The 20,638-nt window shown below is 42.5% G+C and overlaps 1 protein-coding gene across 1 annotated transcript in view; it reads left to right on the top strand.

Annotated features, from left to right (window-relative positions):
* SDHA (succinate dehydrogenase complex flavoprotein subunit A) overlaps positions 1-20,638 on the top strand; it is a 114,805-nt gene that overhangs the window by 88,171 nt on the left and 5,996 nt on the right. Inside the window, exons 12-14 of the mRNA XM_073587714.1 lie at positions 1,897-2,008; positions 3,152-3,282; positions 13,184-13,294. Coding sequence (XP_073443815.1) covers positions 1,897-2,008; positions 3,152-3,282; positions 13,184-13,294 — 354 coding nt within the window. The remainder of the gene's footprint in view (positions 1-1,896; positions 2,009-3,151; positions 3,283-13,183; positions 13,295-20,638) is intronic.

Below are 20,638 nucleotides of genomic sequence, written 5' to 3'. Positions count from 1 at the left end.
GACGGAATGATGTGGGATATTAGGGGTAGTAGTCCGGTGGCTCTGACGGAATGATGTGGATAATAGGGGTAGTAGTTTGGTCTCTCTGGCTGACGGGCCAATGTGGGATATTAGGGGTAGTAGTCCGGTGGCTCTGGCTGACTGGACGATGTGGGATATTAGGGGTAGTAGTCTGGTGGCTCTGGCTGATGGGACGATGTGGGATATTAGGGGTTGTTGTCCGGTAGCTCTGGCTGACGGGATGATGCGGGATATTATAGTGAATGTGGCTATGCAGAGTGGGCGGGGCTCTACACTCAGCTTTATAGATAGATATAATTATTATAATTTGTTATAGCTAACCATAGTTAGTTACTATACCCGGGCAGCGCCGGGCTATTCAGCTAGTAAGTAATAAACAAGAATGGGATTAGCATGTTTAGGCAAAATATGTACATGAAATGGTGGTTAGAGAGCTCGCCCTTAGGGAGTTGTGCGCCATTGAAAGCATAAAGTTCAGATGTCCTGATCCCTTGGCTGGGGATGCCAGGCAATGCAAGGAAGAACATTTTTGCTAGTACGATCAAGGACGTAACTATAATGGGTGCTGTGCTAGGGTTGCAGTCGCATATGGCCCCTGGAGTTCAGGGTGCCCAAAAGCTTCCTTTGGCTCATACAAGTAAACCAATACTATTTAAGGACCAGGAAAAGCCCTTCTGGAGATTTTGCATTGGCTTCTACATGCTGTAAGTTTTTCCACTGAAAAAGATAGTGAATGAATAGAGATGGGCGAATCCGAACAATAAAATTCAAGGTCCGTACCGTACCTACTGTTTGTGCACGGACCCTGAACACAAACTTCACCAGGAAGTCTGTGTTACTGCTCGGGATCAGCAACCCGAACACTGAGTGTTTCTGTCATGTGCATGACAACGTGGCAAACACTGCCTCTGATTGGTAGTAAAATCATTACTGCTGGTCAAAAAGCTGCGGTTCCACGCTGTAAAATGACAGCGTGAGCCACTGCTGTGATCGTGGTCTGTTAGTAGCTGCAGCAGACATAGGCTGATGGGATTAGTAGTCCCATCAGCCGACACCAGTGACCGGAGGTAAACTTTGTGCCTCTGATCACAGCTGTGGGCTCACACTGCCGATTTTATCGCCGATCAGAAGCATGTGCGTGACAGCGTGGCAAGCACTGGATGTTTGGGCCCCCCATTCAAGTGAACTGTTTGGCCGAACCCACCGGACTTGAACATCCTGGAGTTCGCCCATCTCTATGAATGAACGTTCAATCACCACATTAATATTAGAACAATGATATATAATTCAGAATCCATTAGGAACTCAAGTATGGAAAAAAAAAAGCATTAATTTATAATGTCTCAAAATTATATTGTGTTTTTGGACACACGGGTCCCTTTATAAAGTGGCGGCAGAGGCATGACAATCGATTTTACACAGCAGGTGAATAGTACTATAGAGGTTAACAGTACTAATGCAGTAAATGCAATATCTACAGTAATAGTCTTTTGCAATTCAAACTTCCAGTGATCTAGTGGGAGCAACCCTGCAGACAACTGAGTGCTTAATATTGGCCTAGTGCAGTGCTCCGCAAACTCCCGGTCTCCCATTAACAGTGAATGGAGCGGCTGGACACATGATTGACTACTGTTGCAGTCATGTGGGACACTGCAGTGTCTTTGCGGATGCATCCCTAGTGATCGGAAGGTTATTGCGTAATGGATAGGGGATATCTTTCTAACTGGAGAATACCCCTTTAACATACATATTTAATATACACAATGTAAAGTGTTTCAGTTCCTTTGGCTGTTCATTTATTTTTAATATAGTATCCTAGAGTTGTAGAGAACTGAAGCATCGGTATTTAGAGCTCATAATTATTTCTGGCTTCAGACCATGCAGACTCATGCTGCTGTATTCCGAACTGGCTCTGTACTACAGGAAGGGTGTGAAAAGCTGAGTGCAGTCAACGCTTCTATGGATGACATCAAAACATATGACAGAGGTAATGCATTGTGGTGGTCTTTTTTGGGTAGTTATTTTACATCAATTTAATGACAACATTTCAGTTTCTCCTTTAGGTCAATGACATGGTACAATATACAACTTAGACTTCACCAGATTTTAGTTCTTGGTCTATTGCAATGTTACCCAAACTCCAGTCCTCACGGTCCCAATAGACCATGTTTTTACGATTCCGTTAGTATTGCATATGTGTTGGAATTATCAAGGTATCCAAAACTGTTATAGGTTTTCTAACCTAACGTGTTATCTGAGCACGCTCGGGTGTTATCAGAGTATCTTGGGCGTGCTCATATAATATGTTCAAGTCTATGCTTGAACATGATTCGCAGCTGTTAGACAGCCTGAACACATGCTGGGATTGCTTGTTTCTTAGGCAATCCCTGCATTTGTATGTCTAACAGCCGCAAATCATGCAGCCTCGGGGATTCGAACATAATATATGAGCACGTTCAAGATGCTCAGATAACACGTTATCAAAGCACGTTAGATCAGCACTATTTAGGACTCAAAAAGCAAACCTCTAATTAGAAACTTGAGTGTACTGATGACCGGTAGCCAATGCTTGAATTAAAAACTCGTAACCATCCCACTAGAAATACAAATAGAATGGGTGATTTCAGGAGTATTTTCATATATTAAAATCTGTGTCCTCAGAATTCCACCCGGATTTGACGTGGGTTTGTATCAGGTTTACACAACGGTTAGCTCTATTGCTATTCGTCCACCCATGTTTTTTCTATTGAGTGAAACGCCATTGCGGTTTTCATGTCTGACACGTGTGAATATACTATTAAGCTACCCTATATGAAAATTGCTACCCACATTGTTTTTTTTTTTTATTCTAGAAGTGGCCTTTAGTATCGTGAGACTTTATAGTGTATCTTGTTAATCTTCTCTCTGAGGGCATTGACACATAAGCAAAACCTTGCGGCCATTAGTAATAAACAGTATTTACAATGTTCATTTTGTAGTCCACAACCACCTGCTTTGCCATGGGCTATTTTGACACCCGTGAGAACCCGTAAGTCACCGTCCATTCTTGTTGCAAACTTGTTGCTGGTAATTTGCTTTTCATGTGAGAATTAAAGTAATATAATCACATTTTTTTAATGATCAATTTTAGGAATAGTTTGGAACACTGATTTGGTGGAGGCACTTGAATTACAAAACCTAATGCTTAATGCACTTCAGACTATCTATGGCGCTGAAGCTCGTAAAGAAAGTCGTGGTGCTCACGCCAGAGAGGACTATAAGGTGAGATGGATCTGTGATACATGTAAACCCTTATCTTGATCTCATGCTTTTATAAATGTTTCTGAGATGAAACAATCCTGACTTTCAAATAATTTGTATTGGCAATAGTTATACTCTGCATTACACAAAAGACCAGTTGTTGAGGAATTTTTTATATTTTTCCCTTTTAGATTGATAATGACAAAAAGTCTGTCTGTAGAAATTCCCCGATACTGAACATTTCAGTCTTTAGCATCTTCTAAATAAACCTCTTGAGGATGCAGCCATTTTCATTTTTTCTCTTTGCCACCCTACTAACTCCACTTTGGAGTGCAATATCTTTTGTTATTTGCATATCTGCATAGTTGTATGTTAACACCTTTCACCGTCCCCACCTAGTCTTAAGGCCCCGTCACACTAAGCGACTTACCAGCGATCCCGACACCGATATCAAGGTGTCAGGATCGCTAGTAAGTCGCTATGTGATCGCTGGTGAGCTGTCACACAGACAGCTTCACCAGCGATCAGCACAGCGATGCCGAGCACCCGGCATCGCTGGCCATCGCTGAAAAAAATAGAATCAAAATAAAAAATATAGTTTTTCCCTTCACCCATGACAGCACCACATGAGAGAGGGATCCGCCCCGCCAGGACAGGAACCTACTGAAATATAAGGGGCGGCACCTCTCCCCCGCTTCAGTTGGGTTCCTGTCCTGGAGTGGGATCCCAGGCTGACAGCGGCGGTGCCTGCCATGGATGAAGACATGGACCCAGGGCCTTCCCGGCGCAGGAAGAGCAGGTCAGCTTACCTGCAGCGCTGGCCGTCGGCGCCTGGAAGCGCAGTCCCCGGGGTTCCTCCAGCAGGCCCCGGGTTCGTGCGGGTGCGGTAAGGCGGCCTCCATTCGGGGCGCTCCTCCGTGCCTCCCTCCCCCTGCGCGCGCGCCCGCTCGCTCCTTCTCCCTGGGACAGGGGAAGCCGGGCGCGACTTACGGCGCCTGACGTCAGCGGCGCGGTGCAGCTTGGGTATGCGCCGGCTGACGTCACGGACGCGACGGACATGGCGCCTAGTGCGGCGCCGGCCACAAAAGAAGAAAAAAAAAAAAAAAGAAGAATGGCCGGCGGTCGCAGGGGGGAGGGTCAAAAGGATCGCTCATCGGGGCCTATTTAAAGGAGGCAAGGAGCAGAACGGCCGGGCTGTTACAATGGGGTCACAGCAGGAACGCTCACCGTCCCCACTGTCTCTACCCCCGTCGCAGACCTCGGCACGGAAGCACGGTAGCCGTTCGAGCGGTAAGAGCAGCAGCCGTCCGAGCCACAGATCAAATGATTCCTCGAGATCGAGAGAACACAGACCACATGCTCCAGCGCAGCCTTCCAGCCCGGTACCCGATTTTGTGGGTGGTGAGTGGATCTTCGTGAATGTTAGACCATTACTAATAGGGTCCTTTTTGTGTGTTATTTGCTTCCTTAGGTGAAAGGCAAAAAAGCAGGGAACAAAAGAAATAATAGGGAGTGTGCGATATGCCAGAACCCCCTAGCGAAAGATTGGCAAAAAAACCTTTGCGCTAGCTGTATACAGCAAACAGTGGCGGAGGAAGTGCCGAGCCTAGCAACTCACCTCAGATCTGTCATAAAATCAGAGGTGGAAGGTTCACTTAAATTATTATTAAAGAAAAAGAAAAAAAGTAGAAGAAACTCCCCAAGTTCTTCATCAGACTCCTCCTCGTCCGAATATCAGGCTGAGCGCATGTCCTCTTCCTCCTCGGATAGTGACACAGGGGGTAGACCGTGTTTTCCGGTTGAGGATACTGATAGTCTCCTTAAAGCCATTAGGTCAACTATGGGCCTTCAGGAGGAAAAAGCGACCAAATCCCTAGAAGATGTAATGTTTGGTGGGTTACAGGAAAGGAAGAAACGCACCTTTCCAGTTAATGAAAAAGTCCAGGCGCTCATCGAAAGGGAGTGGAAGAAGCCTGAAAAATCAGGTAGCCTTCCTTCCTCCTCAAAAAGGAGATATCCCTTTGATCCTAAGGATACGGAAATATGGGACAAGGTCCCAAAAATCGATGCGGCGGTATCCAGGTCATCCAAAAGGTCGGCCCTGCCCCTAGAAGACTCAGGAGTACTAAGAGATCCACTAGATAAGAAAGCAGACTCCTACCTAAGGCATGCTTGGGAAGCAACAGCGGGGGGACTAAAACCTGCGATAGCCGATACCTGTACAGCCCGGTCTTTAATGATCTGGCTACAGCAGCTAGAAGAAAAAATTGCTTCCAAGATGTCTAGAGAGAAAATTTTAGGAGACATGTATCTGCTACACGGAGCAGCCGCCTTTTTAGCCGACACCTCGGCCGATTCCATGAGGTTGACGGCGAGAGCAGCGGGACTATCAAATGCTGCAAGGCGTGCATTATGGCTTAAAGGGTGTCCGGGAGATCTACAATCAAAAGCCAAATTATGCTCCCTTCCATGTGATGGACAATTTCTCTTTGGAATAAATCTGGACGAAATCCTAGAAAAAGTGGGTGATAAGAAGAAGGGCTTCCCCAGGTTTCAGGGAGATCAAAGAAGACCGCCCTTTCGGAGGGGGAAATTCAATAGAGGCCGGCCTCCGGGAGATCGGAAAAGATGGGAAGACAAGAGGAAGAAAGAGTCTGGATTCATGTTCGGGGGAGCCGCTTCATCCGCAAAAAAGTCCCCTCAATGACGCCGGCATCCCCGTAGGGGGGAGACTGATGCTGTTTGGTCAGGCCTGGGAAAATATATCTTCCAATACTTGGATTTTAAACATCATAAAGGAAGGTTTAAAATTCCCCTTTTTTCAACAGCCAAGAGCATCGTTTGTGGTGACCCCCGTCAGGAGAGGGGTAGAAGAACAGTTGGCCTTAGAGGCAGAGATCCTAAGCCTGCTGGACAAACATGTCCTGATCGAGGTCCCAAGAGGACAGGAAAGAAGGGGTTTCTACTCGCCCCTCTTTCTAATAAAAAAACCGGATCATTCGTTCAGGACGATTATAAACCTGAGAGGCCTCAACCGTTGGATACAGAACCAAACCTTCAAAATGGAGTCAGTGACTTCAGCTATAAGGCTGTTACACCACAACTGTTTCATGGCGGTAGTCGATCTAAAGGATGCTTACTACCACATCCCGATCCATTCAGAATACCAAAGATACTTAAGGGTAGCGCTCTACATTCGGGGCAACCTCAAACATTTTCAGTTCAGAGCCCTTCCATTCGGCATATCCATAGCACCGAGGGTGTTTACAAAAGTAGTTGCAGAGATGACAGCATTCCTCCGCATCCACAACACAATTTTAATACCCTACCTAGACGATTTTCTAATTGTGGGCAACTCAGAACGTCATTGCACAGAGCAAGTAGAAAGGGTGATAGATACCCTACGGAATCTCGGCTGGATGGTGAATGTCAAGAAGTCAAGGCTACAACCCTTACAAAGGCAAATGTTCTTAGGTTTCATCTTGGACTCAAATCAACAAATTTGTCTCTTACCAGACGCCAAGGTGGAAAAGGTAAGGGATATGATCTTGGCAACAATAGATCAACCTCACACGACCCTGAGAGGGGCAATGTCCTTGTTAGGCACTCTGACAGCCTGTATCCCAGCGGTCAGATGGGCACAATTTCATACCCGTCAACTACAAGCAGAGGTCCTATCAGCACAGAAGTCGCTAAAAGGCTGTTTAGAAGGAAGGCTGGAACTTTCCGTAAAAACCAAAGGCTCTCTCAGATGGTGGCTAGACAGAGCAAACCTACTAACAGGGACATCGTGGCAGAAGCCAGTGTCCGACGTGATAATGACAGACGCAAGCTCCTCGGGGTGGGGAGCGCACCTAAGGGGACAGGTAGCCCAGGGACCCTGGGGACACCTAGAGCAAAACGCATCCTCCAACCTAAGAGAGCTACGGGCAGTAAACAGAGCCCTAAGGATATTCATGCCCACTCTAGAAGGCCGCAATGTCCGGATTATGTCGGACAACAGCACAACAGTAGCCTACATCAACCACCAGGGAGGGACAAGGTCACGCTCCCTAATGCTCAAAACCAACGAGATCTTTCACAGGGCAGAGAGACACCTACACTCCCTATCAGCCCTACACATCAGAGGGGTAGAAAACACACAAGCCGATTTCCTAAGCCGCAACACACTAAAACAGGGGGAATGGACCCTGAATCGGGTAGTGTTCCAAAAGATAGTACATCTTTGGGGAGAGCCAGTAATAGACCTCTTTGCCAACAGAAGCAACAGGCAGGTAAAAAGATTCTGTTCACTGAACCCAAAGGAAGAGCCATGGGCAGTGGACGCTTTGCAAATTCCGTGGGATTTCAAGCTAAGTTATGCCTTTCCTCCGGTAGCTCTAATCCCAGTAGTAGTGAAGAAGATAAGGGAAGATCAGGCCAGAGTGATCTTAATAGCCCCGTTCTGGCCAAAAAGGCCATGGTTCTCACTACTACAGATAATGTCCCTCTCAGATCCGTGGGTACTGCCAGAGATTCCAGACCTGCTAGCTCAGGGTCCGGTATTCCACACGCAAGTCAAGGGGTTCCATCTGACGGCGTGGAATTTGAAAGGTCACTTTTAAGTAATAGAGGATTCTCCCCTGGGTTGGTGGCTACACTGATGAAAAGTAGGAAGCCAGTAACAACTAATATATACGGTAGAATATGGAATAAGTTTCTGCAGTTTCTGGGGAAACCATTAGACCAAGAACCCCCGATCAAGACTATCTTAGAGTTCTTACAGACAGGTCTACAGCTAGGCCTAGCGGTAAATACACTCAAAGTACAAGTTTCAGCGCTAGGCGCTCTATATAATTGTAACATAGCGGCAAACAGATGGATAGCTAGGTTTATTAAATCCTGCCACAGGTCTAGACCAGTCCCATCGCAAAAAATGGCTCCCTGGGATTTAAACCTTGTGTTAGAAGCTCTCACAAAGGAACCATTTGAACCAGTACAACAACTATCAGTGAAATATCTTACCCTAAAAACCATTATTCTAGTGGCCCTTACATCGGCACGTAGGGTAAGTGACCTGCAGGCCCTATCAGTTAGTCCACCGTATACCCAGGTATACCAGGACAGAATTGTCCTAAAAACAGACCCTGCTTATTTACCGAAAGTGGTGTCGGATTTTCACCGTAGCCAGGAAATCGTCCTCCCCTCCTTCTGTGAAAATCCGAAAAACCCAGGAGAGGAGAAATTCCATAATCTAGATGTGAAAAGAGCCCTCTTAGAGTATATATCAGTAACCAGCCAGTGGAGGAGGTCCCAGTCCCTATTTGTAGCCTTCCAGGGTGCCAGGAAGGGTTATGGAGTATCGAAAGGGACTATTGCCAGATGGATTAGGGAGGCCATTAGTGTAGCCTACTCAGCTAGTGGTGTTCCGATTCCTGATGGCATCAAGGCTCATTCCACCAGAGCCGTGGCGACCTCCTGGGCTCAAAAAAGGCAGAGGTATCAATTGAGCAAATTTGTAAGGCCGCTACCTGGGCCTCACCCTCAACCTTTTTTAAGCACTATAGATTAAATCTGTCCTCCTCGGCTGACTTGACCTTTGGTAGAAGGGTGCTGCAAGCGGTGGTCCCTCCCTAAGGTGTTTCGAAGTCTCCAAAAATCTCTCATGTGGTGCTGTCATGGGTGAAGGGAAAACCACCATGGTTACTTACCGGTAGCCGGTTTTTCCGGAACCCATGACAGCACCCGTATATTCCCCCCCCTTTTTTTACCGTATGGGTGTGCACAATAGTCGGGTGTATTTGTGTGATGTGGTGTTGGATAAACATGTAACTAACCGGGAAGTCCTCTCAATGCTCTGTAATCCAACTGAAGCGGGGGAGAGGTGCCGCCCCTTATATTTCAGTAGGTTCCTGTCCTGGCGGGGCGGATCCCTCTCTCATGTGGTGCTGTCATGGGTTCCGGAAAAACCGGCTACCGGTAAGTAACCATGGTGGTATTCTCACCTTCCAACGTCCCGTTCAGCCATCCTGCCTCTCTCCACGCTCCGGTCCCAGTGATCCTTTGCACGAATGACCGCGAGATGTCACGGTCTCGCGGGATAACAAAGTCTCGCGGTCATTCGTGCAAAGGATCACTGGGACCGGAGCGTGGAGAGAGGCAGGATGGCTGAACGGGACGTCGGAAGGTGAGAATAACTATATTTTTTATTTTTTTATTATTTTTTTACACCTGATCGCTGGTCTCCCGCCTGTCACACACAGCGATGCGTGCTAGCCAGCGGGAGACCAGCGACCAAAGAAATGTCCAGAGGTTTCTTCCAGCGATCAGCGATACCGGCAGGGGGGCCGCTCGCTGATCGCTGTCACACACAGCGATCTCGCTGGTGAGATCGCTGTTATGTCACAAAAGTTGTGACTCAGCAGCGATCTCGCTACCGAGATCGCTTAGTGAGACGGGGCCTTTACCACTTGGATGCAATTGATGCTATTGACCGTGACATCCAAAAGATTGCAGTATTTTAATCAGAATTGTCCAGAAGTTACAGATAGGTGCCAGCTGTGTAGTACAGCTGCCACCCTTTGTGTATGAAGCTCCTGATTTTCCGGATTTGCTCCTGATCTCAATCCATACAAATCTGGTGCACATCTGCCATGCCTGTCTGACAGATGAAGTTAAGTGGTTATTAGTACAGGCAACAAATGTCAAATAAATTTTCTACTTTTAATAACGGCAACTTGATTTTTTGACATCCATATTTTGATCCCTCCTGTTTTAAATACAGCTTGTGTTCAGCACAGGAGTGTGTTTCCTGTGTTTGCACACAATAGTGCTAGCTGACTGATTCCTTTTTAAAACCCCCTAACACCCAATGATATGCAGTGTTAGTCATTGGGTGCCTCCCCCTGTCTTTTCGGGCACATGACAACTGATCTGATTAGCTGTCATGTGCCCCTAACAGCCGCAGGTGGAATCATGATCTACCCCGAGCTGTTGACATGTTAAATGCCGCTGTCAAACTCTTAACAGCGGCATTTAATGTGTACATGCCGGAAATGGTCGGCGCTCATACCAAGTGAGCAGCTGAAGCCCTGATCTGTGTAACACAGGTGATCAGATCAGATGATCGCATCTTCAAGTCTCCCATGGAGACTATTGAAGCAGGTAAAAAGTGGGGGAAAAAAAAAAGGTTTTAAAAAATAAAATCTAAATTTTTTTTTTTTTTTTAAATCCCCCTCACCAATTCGCCCCAGTGAAAATAAAACAATAAAAAAACCTCATATCTGGTATTGCCCGATCTGTCAATATATAAAAAAGAATCTGATCAGTAAACGACACAGCTCGAAAACAATCAGAATGCCAGAATTACATTTTTTTGGTGGCCACAACATTGCATTAAAATGCAATAACAGACGATCGATAGATCTTATCTACACCAAAATGATATCAATTAAATCGTCAGCTCTGCGTGCAAAAAATAAGCCCTCACCCATCCCCAGATCCTGAAAAGTGCACAAACATTGGATATTTTTTTCACCACTTAAAGAACCTAGACATGTTGGGTATCTATGAACTCTTAATGACCTGGGGAATCATAATGGCAAGTCAGTTTTAGCATTTAGTGAACATGGTTTAAAAAAGAAAAAAGCAACTGTAGAGTTGCACTTTTTGGGGAATTTCACCACACTTTGAATTTTTTTCCCCGTTTTCCAGTACACTATTTGGTAAAATCAATGTTGTTTTAAAACTACACCTCGTCACACATAAACAAGCCCTCACACGGCCATATTGACAGGACAATAAAAAGTTATATCTTGCTGATAGATTACCATGGCAGCCATAACATGCTGAACGAATCCCATGGCTTCAAGGTTGGTACATGCATGTACCCCAGAATGGTATCAATATAAACAAGCCCTCATACAGCTCCACAGATTGAAGAATTACATAGTTACAGGTCTCAGAAAATGACAAATTTTTGTTTTCTTTTTACAAATTTCTGAATTAATATTCACAGCTAAAATAAAAAAGAACTGAACTATACAACTTTGGAATGGGCATAATCGTACTCACCGGGAGAATTATATTGTCTAGTCATTTTTCTGTGTAAAGAGCACTGTGAAAAAAATCCATTTTCCACTACATTGCATAGTGAAATGAATGGTGTCATTCAAGGCTACAAGTCGTCCCACAAACACCTTCTGTTATATCGCTGTCAGCAGAAAAATAAAAAATGATTGCTCTTGGAGAAAGGAAGACACATGTAAGTTCAAAAATGAAACTTGGTTGCAGCAGGAAGAGGTCACTAATTTAGCAAAACCCTTTTCCATCATGGCCTATACACAGTCAGGGAAGGTAAAGGAAGGGCTTATATATAGTCGTAGACAGTCACAGTATTTCAGACAAGGTATCTCTCTTATAGATATTAATTAGGGTAACCATTAGTGACTGCTACCATTGTATGGCGTCCTCCACAAGGATGTATTTAAGGGATATTTCATGGGGTTCTCAATAGCCTTTCGTGATTTATCAGCTAAACAGTTGAAAATGTAGCCTATAAATGGCTGACATCTGCCTCACACTGACATTAGTAACCTATAGGCTATGATGGCATCTTTTTTAACAGGTATCTAGCAAAACTATCCAAGACATATGTGTAAAGTAGCTCTCATATTATTGTATGAGTGATGTAGTCCACTGTTGGGTATTTGTCACAGCCTCTGTGTGTTGGAACTTCTCTGGGAATGGCTGATCATCTAATGTGTTTGAGGGTGTCCAAACTGTCCCCCAACAGCAGATGTCGGGTGGGGTATTGGTCATGTTGGATTTTTTGATGCTTGATTGTATGTTCCCTTGGGATAAAAATATGCACGATAGTTGCTCAGCATCCGCTTATTTACTTCTACTCTTTAAAATAAGATGCACAGTCAGCCATGGGCTACATAAGATGTTTGACTACGTTCCCAGCTCAGCATTAAGATACGATACACTTTATTGATCTCGAGGGAAATTATGGTATCACAGCAGCGTTACAACAGCATTACAAACAAAACATTACCAACAGCATTACATAGAGTAATTACCAGACACAGGTCTTGCAGATGACTAACCACAATATGTAACAAACAAAGTTACACAAGTCTCTGATCATTTCCCTTAGTGCGCCATCCCTAGGTCGTAGCCATCTTTCACCCTTAGTGAAGTGTTATACATCCCCATAGCATTAGGCACAAGCGATTTCCTGAATTACCCTACCTTTTGCAAGATTTGTACTTAATACTGCACACTGGTAATTACCTCAGTAAGAGGAATTGGCAATTGCCTTACGTACCGTACCTTGTTGAATGTATTCATAATGCAATCTTTTCTATAAGCTAACGTGCTGCTCTTGAAATGTAAAGTTGTTGGCCATTGTATATTTATTCTAATAATTGTATTGCGGATGTGATTTTATGGCCCTTAATCAGACTTATTATCATAGGTTCTCCTTCTTTGTGAAGTGCGGACTTCTTCAGTAACCGCATTGAGTTCCGGTTCACACAATGGCCACTGATGTGACATGTGACAAGACCTGTCCATCGACCTCCTCAAATTAAAAACATCTTTTCTATGTACAATGTTTTCCAACTGCATTGGGCTGAAGAACAGCTCTCATCACATGCTCCTCTATCAGCTGCCATTTTGTGCACAGTAGACAGTTTATAGAAGGCTGCACTTACAAGTGCAAGAGGAAAACTCCTAATACTTGTATATTAGTGTCACCAAATCATGTCACCAATACAATTGTTAAAGTTGAGTAAAAGTGGCCAGCCTCTTTTTCCATTTTAAGACCAATTAGGGCCCTACTCAGTGGTGGAGCGGTATAGATAATCTCCTGTGTCCCATTCAGTTTCAGAAAGGTTAGAATGACTGATTAGGTCTTTTATCGGTTTGTTCTTTGTAGGTCAGAATTGATGAATATGATTTCTCTAAGCCACTACAAGGACAGCAGAAGAAACCTATTGAAGAACATTGGAGAAAACATACACTCTCATTTGTTGATCAGAAGGGCAAGGTAATTTGACTGCACCACCCAGGATTGGAGCAAATAAAATAAGATCTTCTGTATGTTATGTTATATTTGCCAGTTTACAACTCTAGCTACTCCCTAAAGAGGGTTGTATTGTCAATACATGCCCATATTATGTATGTTGTGGGGGCCTAGTTTAGACCTGGTTTTCTTATTTTGTTGTCTGGTCAACATGTTCCTTAGATGTTGAAAACCTGTGCGCATAATTATGTATATGCATTATACACATACATAAAGACATCTGAGACATCACAAATTAAGTTTGGTAAGGAAAAGTATGAAAATAAAGAATAAAAAAGTGACAAGAGAGGAAAAAACCTTTTAAGGGTGCATTACATGCACACAGCGTCTTTTTGGAATAAAAAAATGCTGCTGCATTTAAGCCAGAAGTGAATAGAGCAATTACAAATAAAAATCTATCTATTATATTTCCCATTCTTTTAGAATACACTTCGTCCTTGGTTAAAAAAAAGTGCAGATGTACACTAGACGGTCTTAAAGTGTACCAGATTTATTTTTTTGGTTCTTTGTGTATAGTAAATTTGGCATATTTTTAGACTGTTTAGTCTATGTTTAACACCACTTTTTTAGGTGACTTTAGGCACATTTTTGCCACACATGTTTAACACAAGGCCATGCGCTTGTCAGGCAAGGCATAAGTCATGAAAGACAACCTTTTCTGTGTAAATTCTGCTTTATTTACCTTAGTTAAATCTTCCCCAGGATGCGTGAAATAACCCTCCGTAGGGATATGTTTCCACATTTAGTTTTTTTTATGCAGTTTTTGACGTCAGGAATGGCTCATAAACAAAAGACGCCTATGAAGAATAGACCTCTTGAATCCAGTTCTGGCTCTATTTTCGAAAACCTGATCGCATGAACGCAACCTGAAATTTTGTTAACCCCTTCCCATGAATATGTGTAACTGCATGTCCAACTTGCTTGTGATTTCCCGCCATTGGGAAGATTGTGGCTGTTATACACCATTGAGCTTCTATTGTATGTGCCGAGACCAGGCCGACCTTTGGTTCCAGCAGTGTATCTACTTAGATGCATCTGTCCACAGTGGCAGCAAGTGAGTGGTTTAGCAAAAGGAGATCCCGGATAGCTTTCTCCAGGCCACTGATTTCTACAGAGCAGTTACCGGCTCACCTCTTCCGCTCACTTTCAACTCCTGACCAAGCTGCTATAAGTTTGGCGTAATCACAAGTATCCCACTCCCAGCATCAGCAGTGTCCAGAGCAGTTCTAATCACACCTCTTTCCTGAGCTATGTGTTTTTTCAAATGCACTGTTGTCTCTATTTGCAAATGCATCCAAAAAATGAAAGCAGCACACCAGTTTGATGAAAAACATGTGCAATTAAATTGCTCATATGGCGACGTTTCGGTCCAGAAATACAGACCTTTCTCAAGATAGAAAGGTCCACATCTCTGGACAGAAACGTCGCCATATGGGCAAATACATTGCACGTGTTTTTCAACTAACTAGTGTGCTACTTCCATTTTTTGGATATATTTACAAGGTTTGGTACATACCTGGGAAGCTTTTGCACAGAATATTTTTTGTGCTGCTTTTTTTTTTCTCTTTCTCAATATGCAAATATAATGATAACAGTGAACACTTTAGAACAATGACTTTGACAGAAGGAAACAGCAGAGGACTGACACTCTAAGAATAATGCCTGCCCCACTGCAACCATGAAGTAATTAGACTGCAGAGCTGTGTGCTGCTAAGAAACAACTTGAGAATACATCTTTAGCGCTTCTTATGGAATGTAAGTTTACTGCACATACTCGGCCAGACTCTGGTGGTAAATCTCCTTGGAATCTAGTTGTACACTATGTACATTGTCAGGAGAATAACAGTGGATAGACAAAGCAAGTAATTTGCAACAGGGCTGTGGAGTCAGAGTCGGAGTCGTGGAGTCGGAGTTAGTTTTGGTTGGAGTCGGTAGAAATGTACCGACTCCGACTCCAGCTTTAAAAAAAATGTATTAATATTTCATAATTTAACTTTCATATGAATTTTATAAATGTTACTCAAATATATATGTTCTATCAAACTATGAACAACAGTGATAAGCAGTTCTGCTGGAGATAGAGACATTTCTTACTTCTTGTGTGTCACTGTTCTCCACTGCCCTTATCTAATCTTATACTTGGTTAACCTCATGTTGCCCCAACCCCCCTACTTACAATGTATGAAACTGAAAGTGAAAATGTGTTGCAAATTCTTAGTAGTAAAGCTCCTCCTCTAGACTAGATCATACTAGGTGTGCGTCTTCCAAGCATATCACAGCTGCCTGCTACTCAGAAGAGGAAGACTGTAAGAAGTATTATCCTTTCAACAAACTTTGCATCAGTTAACTGTGAGTACATGAGGAATAATAACAGTATTACTGACCACTATATCAGTTGTACGACCAGGCAATAATTTTGTACAATTGTTTTTAGGAAAAACAATTGTCATTTGGATTGTGAATGCAGAATTAAAAACCTGAGAATGTCAAAGAAGCATCACATTAAATCAGCTGTATTTGAACATTTCACCATCACTCAAGATAGAAAACATTATGTCTGTCAGTGTATGACAAATGATCCAGACGAAAACAAATGCTGTGAAGCCAAGATGAGTGCATATTCAGGCAAAGATAAAAATGCTCCTACCAGAGCTTCTAATCTAAAGAGACATTTACAGCGCTTTCATCCAGAAGTACTGAAAGCAGTGGATGAGAAAGACTGCATCCAAACCAATGAACCAGTGCCCAGCTCTTCCAGCCAAACAAAGGAGCAGAGAACTTTGCAGCCATCAGTTGCAAGATATTTTGTCAGTGACAAAGTTACTGTGACAATGACAGTAGATACATTTAAAAAAACAGATCATAGAGCTTGTTGTAAAGGATAGTGTGCCTATTTCATTATTTTCACGACCAGCTTTTATGTGTCTGAATGGGGAAATGGCCCGCAAGCTTGGTGTTTCTCTGGAGAGAGAGAGTATTAGAAAATTAGTAATCGAAGAAGCTTTTAAACAAAAGGAAGAACTTAAAAAAACTCTCAAGAGACGCTTTCTGTTTCTTAAAATGGATGCCTGCACACGTCACAGAGTGAACTATTTTGCCATCAATGTCCGATTTGTTTGTGACAAAAATGAAATAGTTACCAAGACATTGGCAGTAAAAGACACCAAAGCTCATCACACCAGTGAGTTTCTCCAGGTCTTGGTGGAAGAGTTTCTGCAAGACTATGAACTTAAAAAAGAGCAAGTTCTTTCTGTCGTAACTGACAATGCTTAAAATATGATAAGTACTATTAAGCTAATGAATGAGAGTAATGATGGTGACCAGCGGCTAGAAGAACATTCTGGGTCCACAGACACAGAAATGTTTGAAATAGAGGAACACAGTATTGTAACTGAGGAGCAAACTTTGCTTCAGATGAACAGCAACATGATAGTTTAGATGATCTTGTTGAAACTGTGTCAATATGTTCTTTCATTCATCACATGCGCTGTGTTGTGCATACGCTACAGCTGGCTATAAGAGACAGTCTGCAAGAAGGACATGCTGCTGCACTGATTGGCAAGGTGAGAAAATTGGCTACTGTTGCCAGAACCCCTAAAGTTGACTCAATTTTGAAGAGACGTGCTGGAAAAGGGGCAATTATTGATCAAGCCACATGATGGGGCAGTACTTACTTAATGATTCAGCGCTTGGTTGAGCTGAAAACCTTTCTTGTAGACATGGCTAACCCTCAACTGACGCTGAATGAAAGTCCGTGGAATCAGGTGACTGAGCTGGAAAAATTGCTAGAGCACCCATTTACAGTGACTAAAAAATTACAAGCAGAGGACTTAACTCCAGGTATTTTCTTAAAGGAGTGGAAGAACCTGATGTTTCGCCTGTCCCAAAGAGGAGGGTTAATTGCAAGTGGCATTGCTACATCAATGAAACGGCGAGAGGAGCTACTATTACAAAATAACATTCTTTTGGCAGCTGTTTATGTAGACCCAATGCATCGGATTCTTCTAGATGATCAACAGCTAAGTAAAGGAAAAGAAGCTCTGTTTGAAATAGCAGTAAAGATGAAAGGGTTGCAGAACAGTCAGGAGGAACAAGAAGAATTTGGTCGTCCTGCCACATCTTCACCCTCATCAACTGATGAAGAATTTAATTTCGAAAAATATTTGGATCACAAGGACCGTGCAAAGCGTTCCCGCATAGAAGAGTCATCCCCATCAAGGAACACAGCCAGTACATTTCAGCAGAATTTTTCATGTGCACTAAAAGAAATTGAGAAATTTGACCGTTCATCAAAAATAACAGTGCAACAAGCGATTCCTCTGTATCCTGACATTGTCAGAGATGTTGCCCGAGTGGTTACTGCTTTGCCACCAACACAAGTTAGTGTAGAGAGGTTGTTCTATGCTCTCAAAATAATTAGATCAGATTTGAGGGCATCCATAAAGGAGGATCTGACAGAGGCAATACTTTTTCTGAGGACAAATTTATAGATTTCTTCTTATTAACTGCAAGTTTATAAAAGTTATTTGCTATATTCTTATTGTATTCTAATAAATGTAGTTTTTGCTCTAAGTGGTCTGATTACTTATATGATGGTGAGAAACTGAATAAGCACGATGTTTAATATTTTACAACAGTAAATTTGTTGTTATGAATTGGCCATTTATGAAGGAGTCGGAGCCGGAGTCGGAGCCTGATAAAATCCAGGAGTCGGAGTCGCAACTGTGGCTTACCGACTCCACAGCCCTGATTTGCAAACTTGTTTATTTTCATAGAATCATAGGATGCTAGAGTTGGAAGGAACCTCAAGGGTCATCGTGTCCAACCCCCTACTCAATGTAGCGCAAGATTCAATAAACCATCTCAGACAGATGTCTAACCAGTCTGTGTTTGAAGACGTCCTTTGAAGGAGAACTCGCCACCTCTCGTGGCAGCCTGTTCCACTCATTGATCACCCTCGCTGTCAAAAAGTTTTTCTAATATCTAATCGGTGTTTTCTACCTTTCAGTTTAATTCCATTGCTTCTCATGTTTCCATGTGAAAATGAGAATAAGGATGCTCTCTTTACACTGACCTCCTTTCAGATATTTGTAGAAAGCTATTAAGTCTTCTCTTTGCCTTCTTTTTTGCAAGCTAAACATTCACAGATCCTTTAACCGTACCTCGTAGGACATAACTTTGCAGTCCGCTCAACATTCTAGTAGCTCTTCTCTGAACTTGCTCCAGTTTTTCAATGTCTTTTTAAAATGGGGTGCCCATAACTGGACGCAGTATTCCAGATGAGGCCTGACCAAGGAGGAGTAGAGGGGGATAGTTACTTCACGTGATTTAGACTGTTTCTCTTAATACAGCCTAGAACTGTTTGCCTTTTTTGCTGCTGCATCACACTGTTGACTCATGTGCAGTCTGTGTTCTATTAGTATAAGTTTTTTCACATGTGCTGTTGCTTAGTTCTATTCCTCCGATTCGGGAGATGTAATTTTTTTTCCTTGCCCAGATGTAGAATCTTGCATTTCTACCTGTTAAATACCATTCTATTAGTTGTTGTCCATTGTTCAAGCTTATCTAGATCCTTCTGAATTATTTCTCTGTCTTCTCTAGTGTTATTAGCTATCCCTCCTAGTTTTGTATCGTCTGCTAATTTGATTAATTTACCTACAGTTCCCTTATCTAGATCATTTATAATAATGTTGAACAAAAGCCAAGAACAGAGCCTTGTGGTACCCCACTTGAAACACGATTACAATTTTATGTTTAATCATTTATGATCACTCTTTGTGTACGATCTCTGAGCCACTTATGAATCCACCTAACTAAAGCCTTGTCAATCCCATACCTGGTCATTTTTTTCAATAAGGATAGTATGAGATACTTTATCAAATGCTTTGCTGAAGTTGAGATATACTATATCTACCGCATTTCCCTGATCCACCCAGTCAGTGATTCCATCATAGAAGGAAATTAGATTAGTCTGGCATGACTTGTTTGCTACAAAATCATGCTGGCTCTGATTAATTACTGTATTCTTATCTAAGTATTTACATACATGCTCTTTAGTAATTTGTTCAAAGACCTTTCCTGGTATAGAAGTAAGGCTCACTGGCCTGTAATTTTCTGGTTCCATCTTCTTTCCTTTCCTTTTTTGAAGATATGGATAACATTTGCCCTTCAATCTTTTGGGACTTCTGTTTGCCAAGATTTTTCAAAGACTCTTGCTAGTTGTTCTGCAATTTCCTCTGCTAACTCTTTCAGTACTCTAGGATGTAAGTCATCTGAACCAGGAGATTTAAATTAATTTAAATTACTGAAGTGTTCCCTCACCATCTCTGTTTATAGATAGTGTGGATTCTTTTATTCCTACAATAGAACCGTGAAGATCAGTTGATGTTACATTTACTTTTTTAGAGAACACAGATACAAAATAGAAATTTAAAAGTTCGGCCTTCTCAGCCTCATTTTTGACCACTTCACCCTTTTCATCCTGTAAAAATCCTGTAACATCTTTGCCTTTTCTTTTGCTTTTGGCATACCCCAAAATCCATTTTTGATTGCTTTTCTATCGCTTGCTCTGCATTCCCTGCAAATCGTATTATATATAATTCTTTAGATATGCCCATCTCTTTCTATTTAATATACATTTCTTTTATAACAAGTTCTGTGTTCATCCAGCCTTGTCTATTTAAATGCTTCCAATTCTTTTTTCTTTTCAGCATTGTTACCGATTGTGCAGTGAAAATTTCATTTAGCAAAATCTCCCATCCTTCTTGGACATTTCTGTCCTTTAGTACATCCAGCCATTCGACCTTTTCCGACCTTTTACATCCATTAAAATCTGCCTTTCTCAAGTCCAACCTTAAAGTCTGAGTCCACACTTGCTTTTCCTCCTCTTGTAATACAAAATTTGAGAACCATTTCCTCCTTGGTAAGAATAAGGTTCAAGATTGCAGACTACCTTTTGAAAGAGTTGTCCTAAGAGGAGATGAGAATATTCTGGACCTGAGAGAGATTCCCAACAAATATCTGTATAGTTAAAACCTCCTGTGAACATTGTCATGCTTTCTGAGAACAGAGACATCTGATGCAGAAAGAATGCATCCATATCTTCATTCTGTCCAGGTGTAACTATCTGCAGCAATTTTTTATTATGATAGAAGCCCTTGAATTGTGAATGTATCAGTGAGCTTATACTGACAACAGCATTATGTATTTATCAAAATTTGCGTTTAACAGTAACAAAAATGTGAAAGTACAAATTACAGAGACCTCTTTTTAGAGTATACACATGGAAAATTTAACATATTGTCATTC

Source organism: Dendrobates tinctorius, unplaced genomic scaffold (assembly GCF_039654945.1).
Source record: "Dendrobates tinctorius isolate UK_male_01 unplaced genomic scaffold, ASM3965494v1 ptg000102l, whole genome shotgun sequence".
In the NCBI taxonomy this organism is placed as follows: Eukaryota; Metazoa; Chordata; class Amphibia; order Anura; family Dendrobatidae; genus Dendrobates; species Dendrobates tinctorius.
This window is presented reverse-complemented; position numbering and strand designations above follow the sequence as displayed.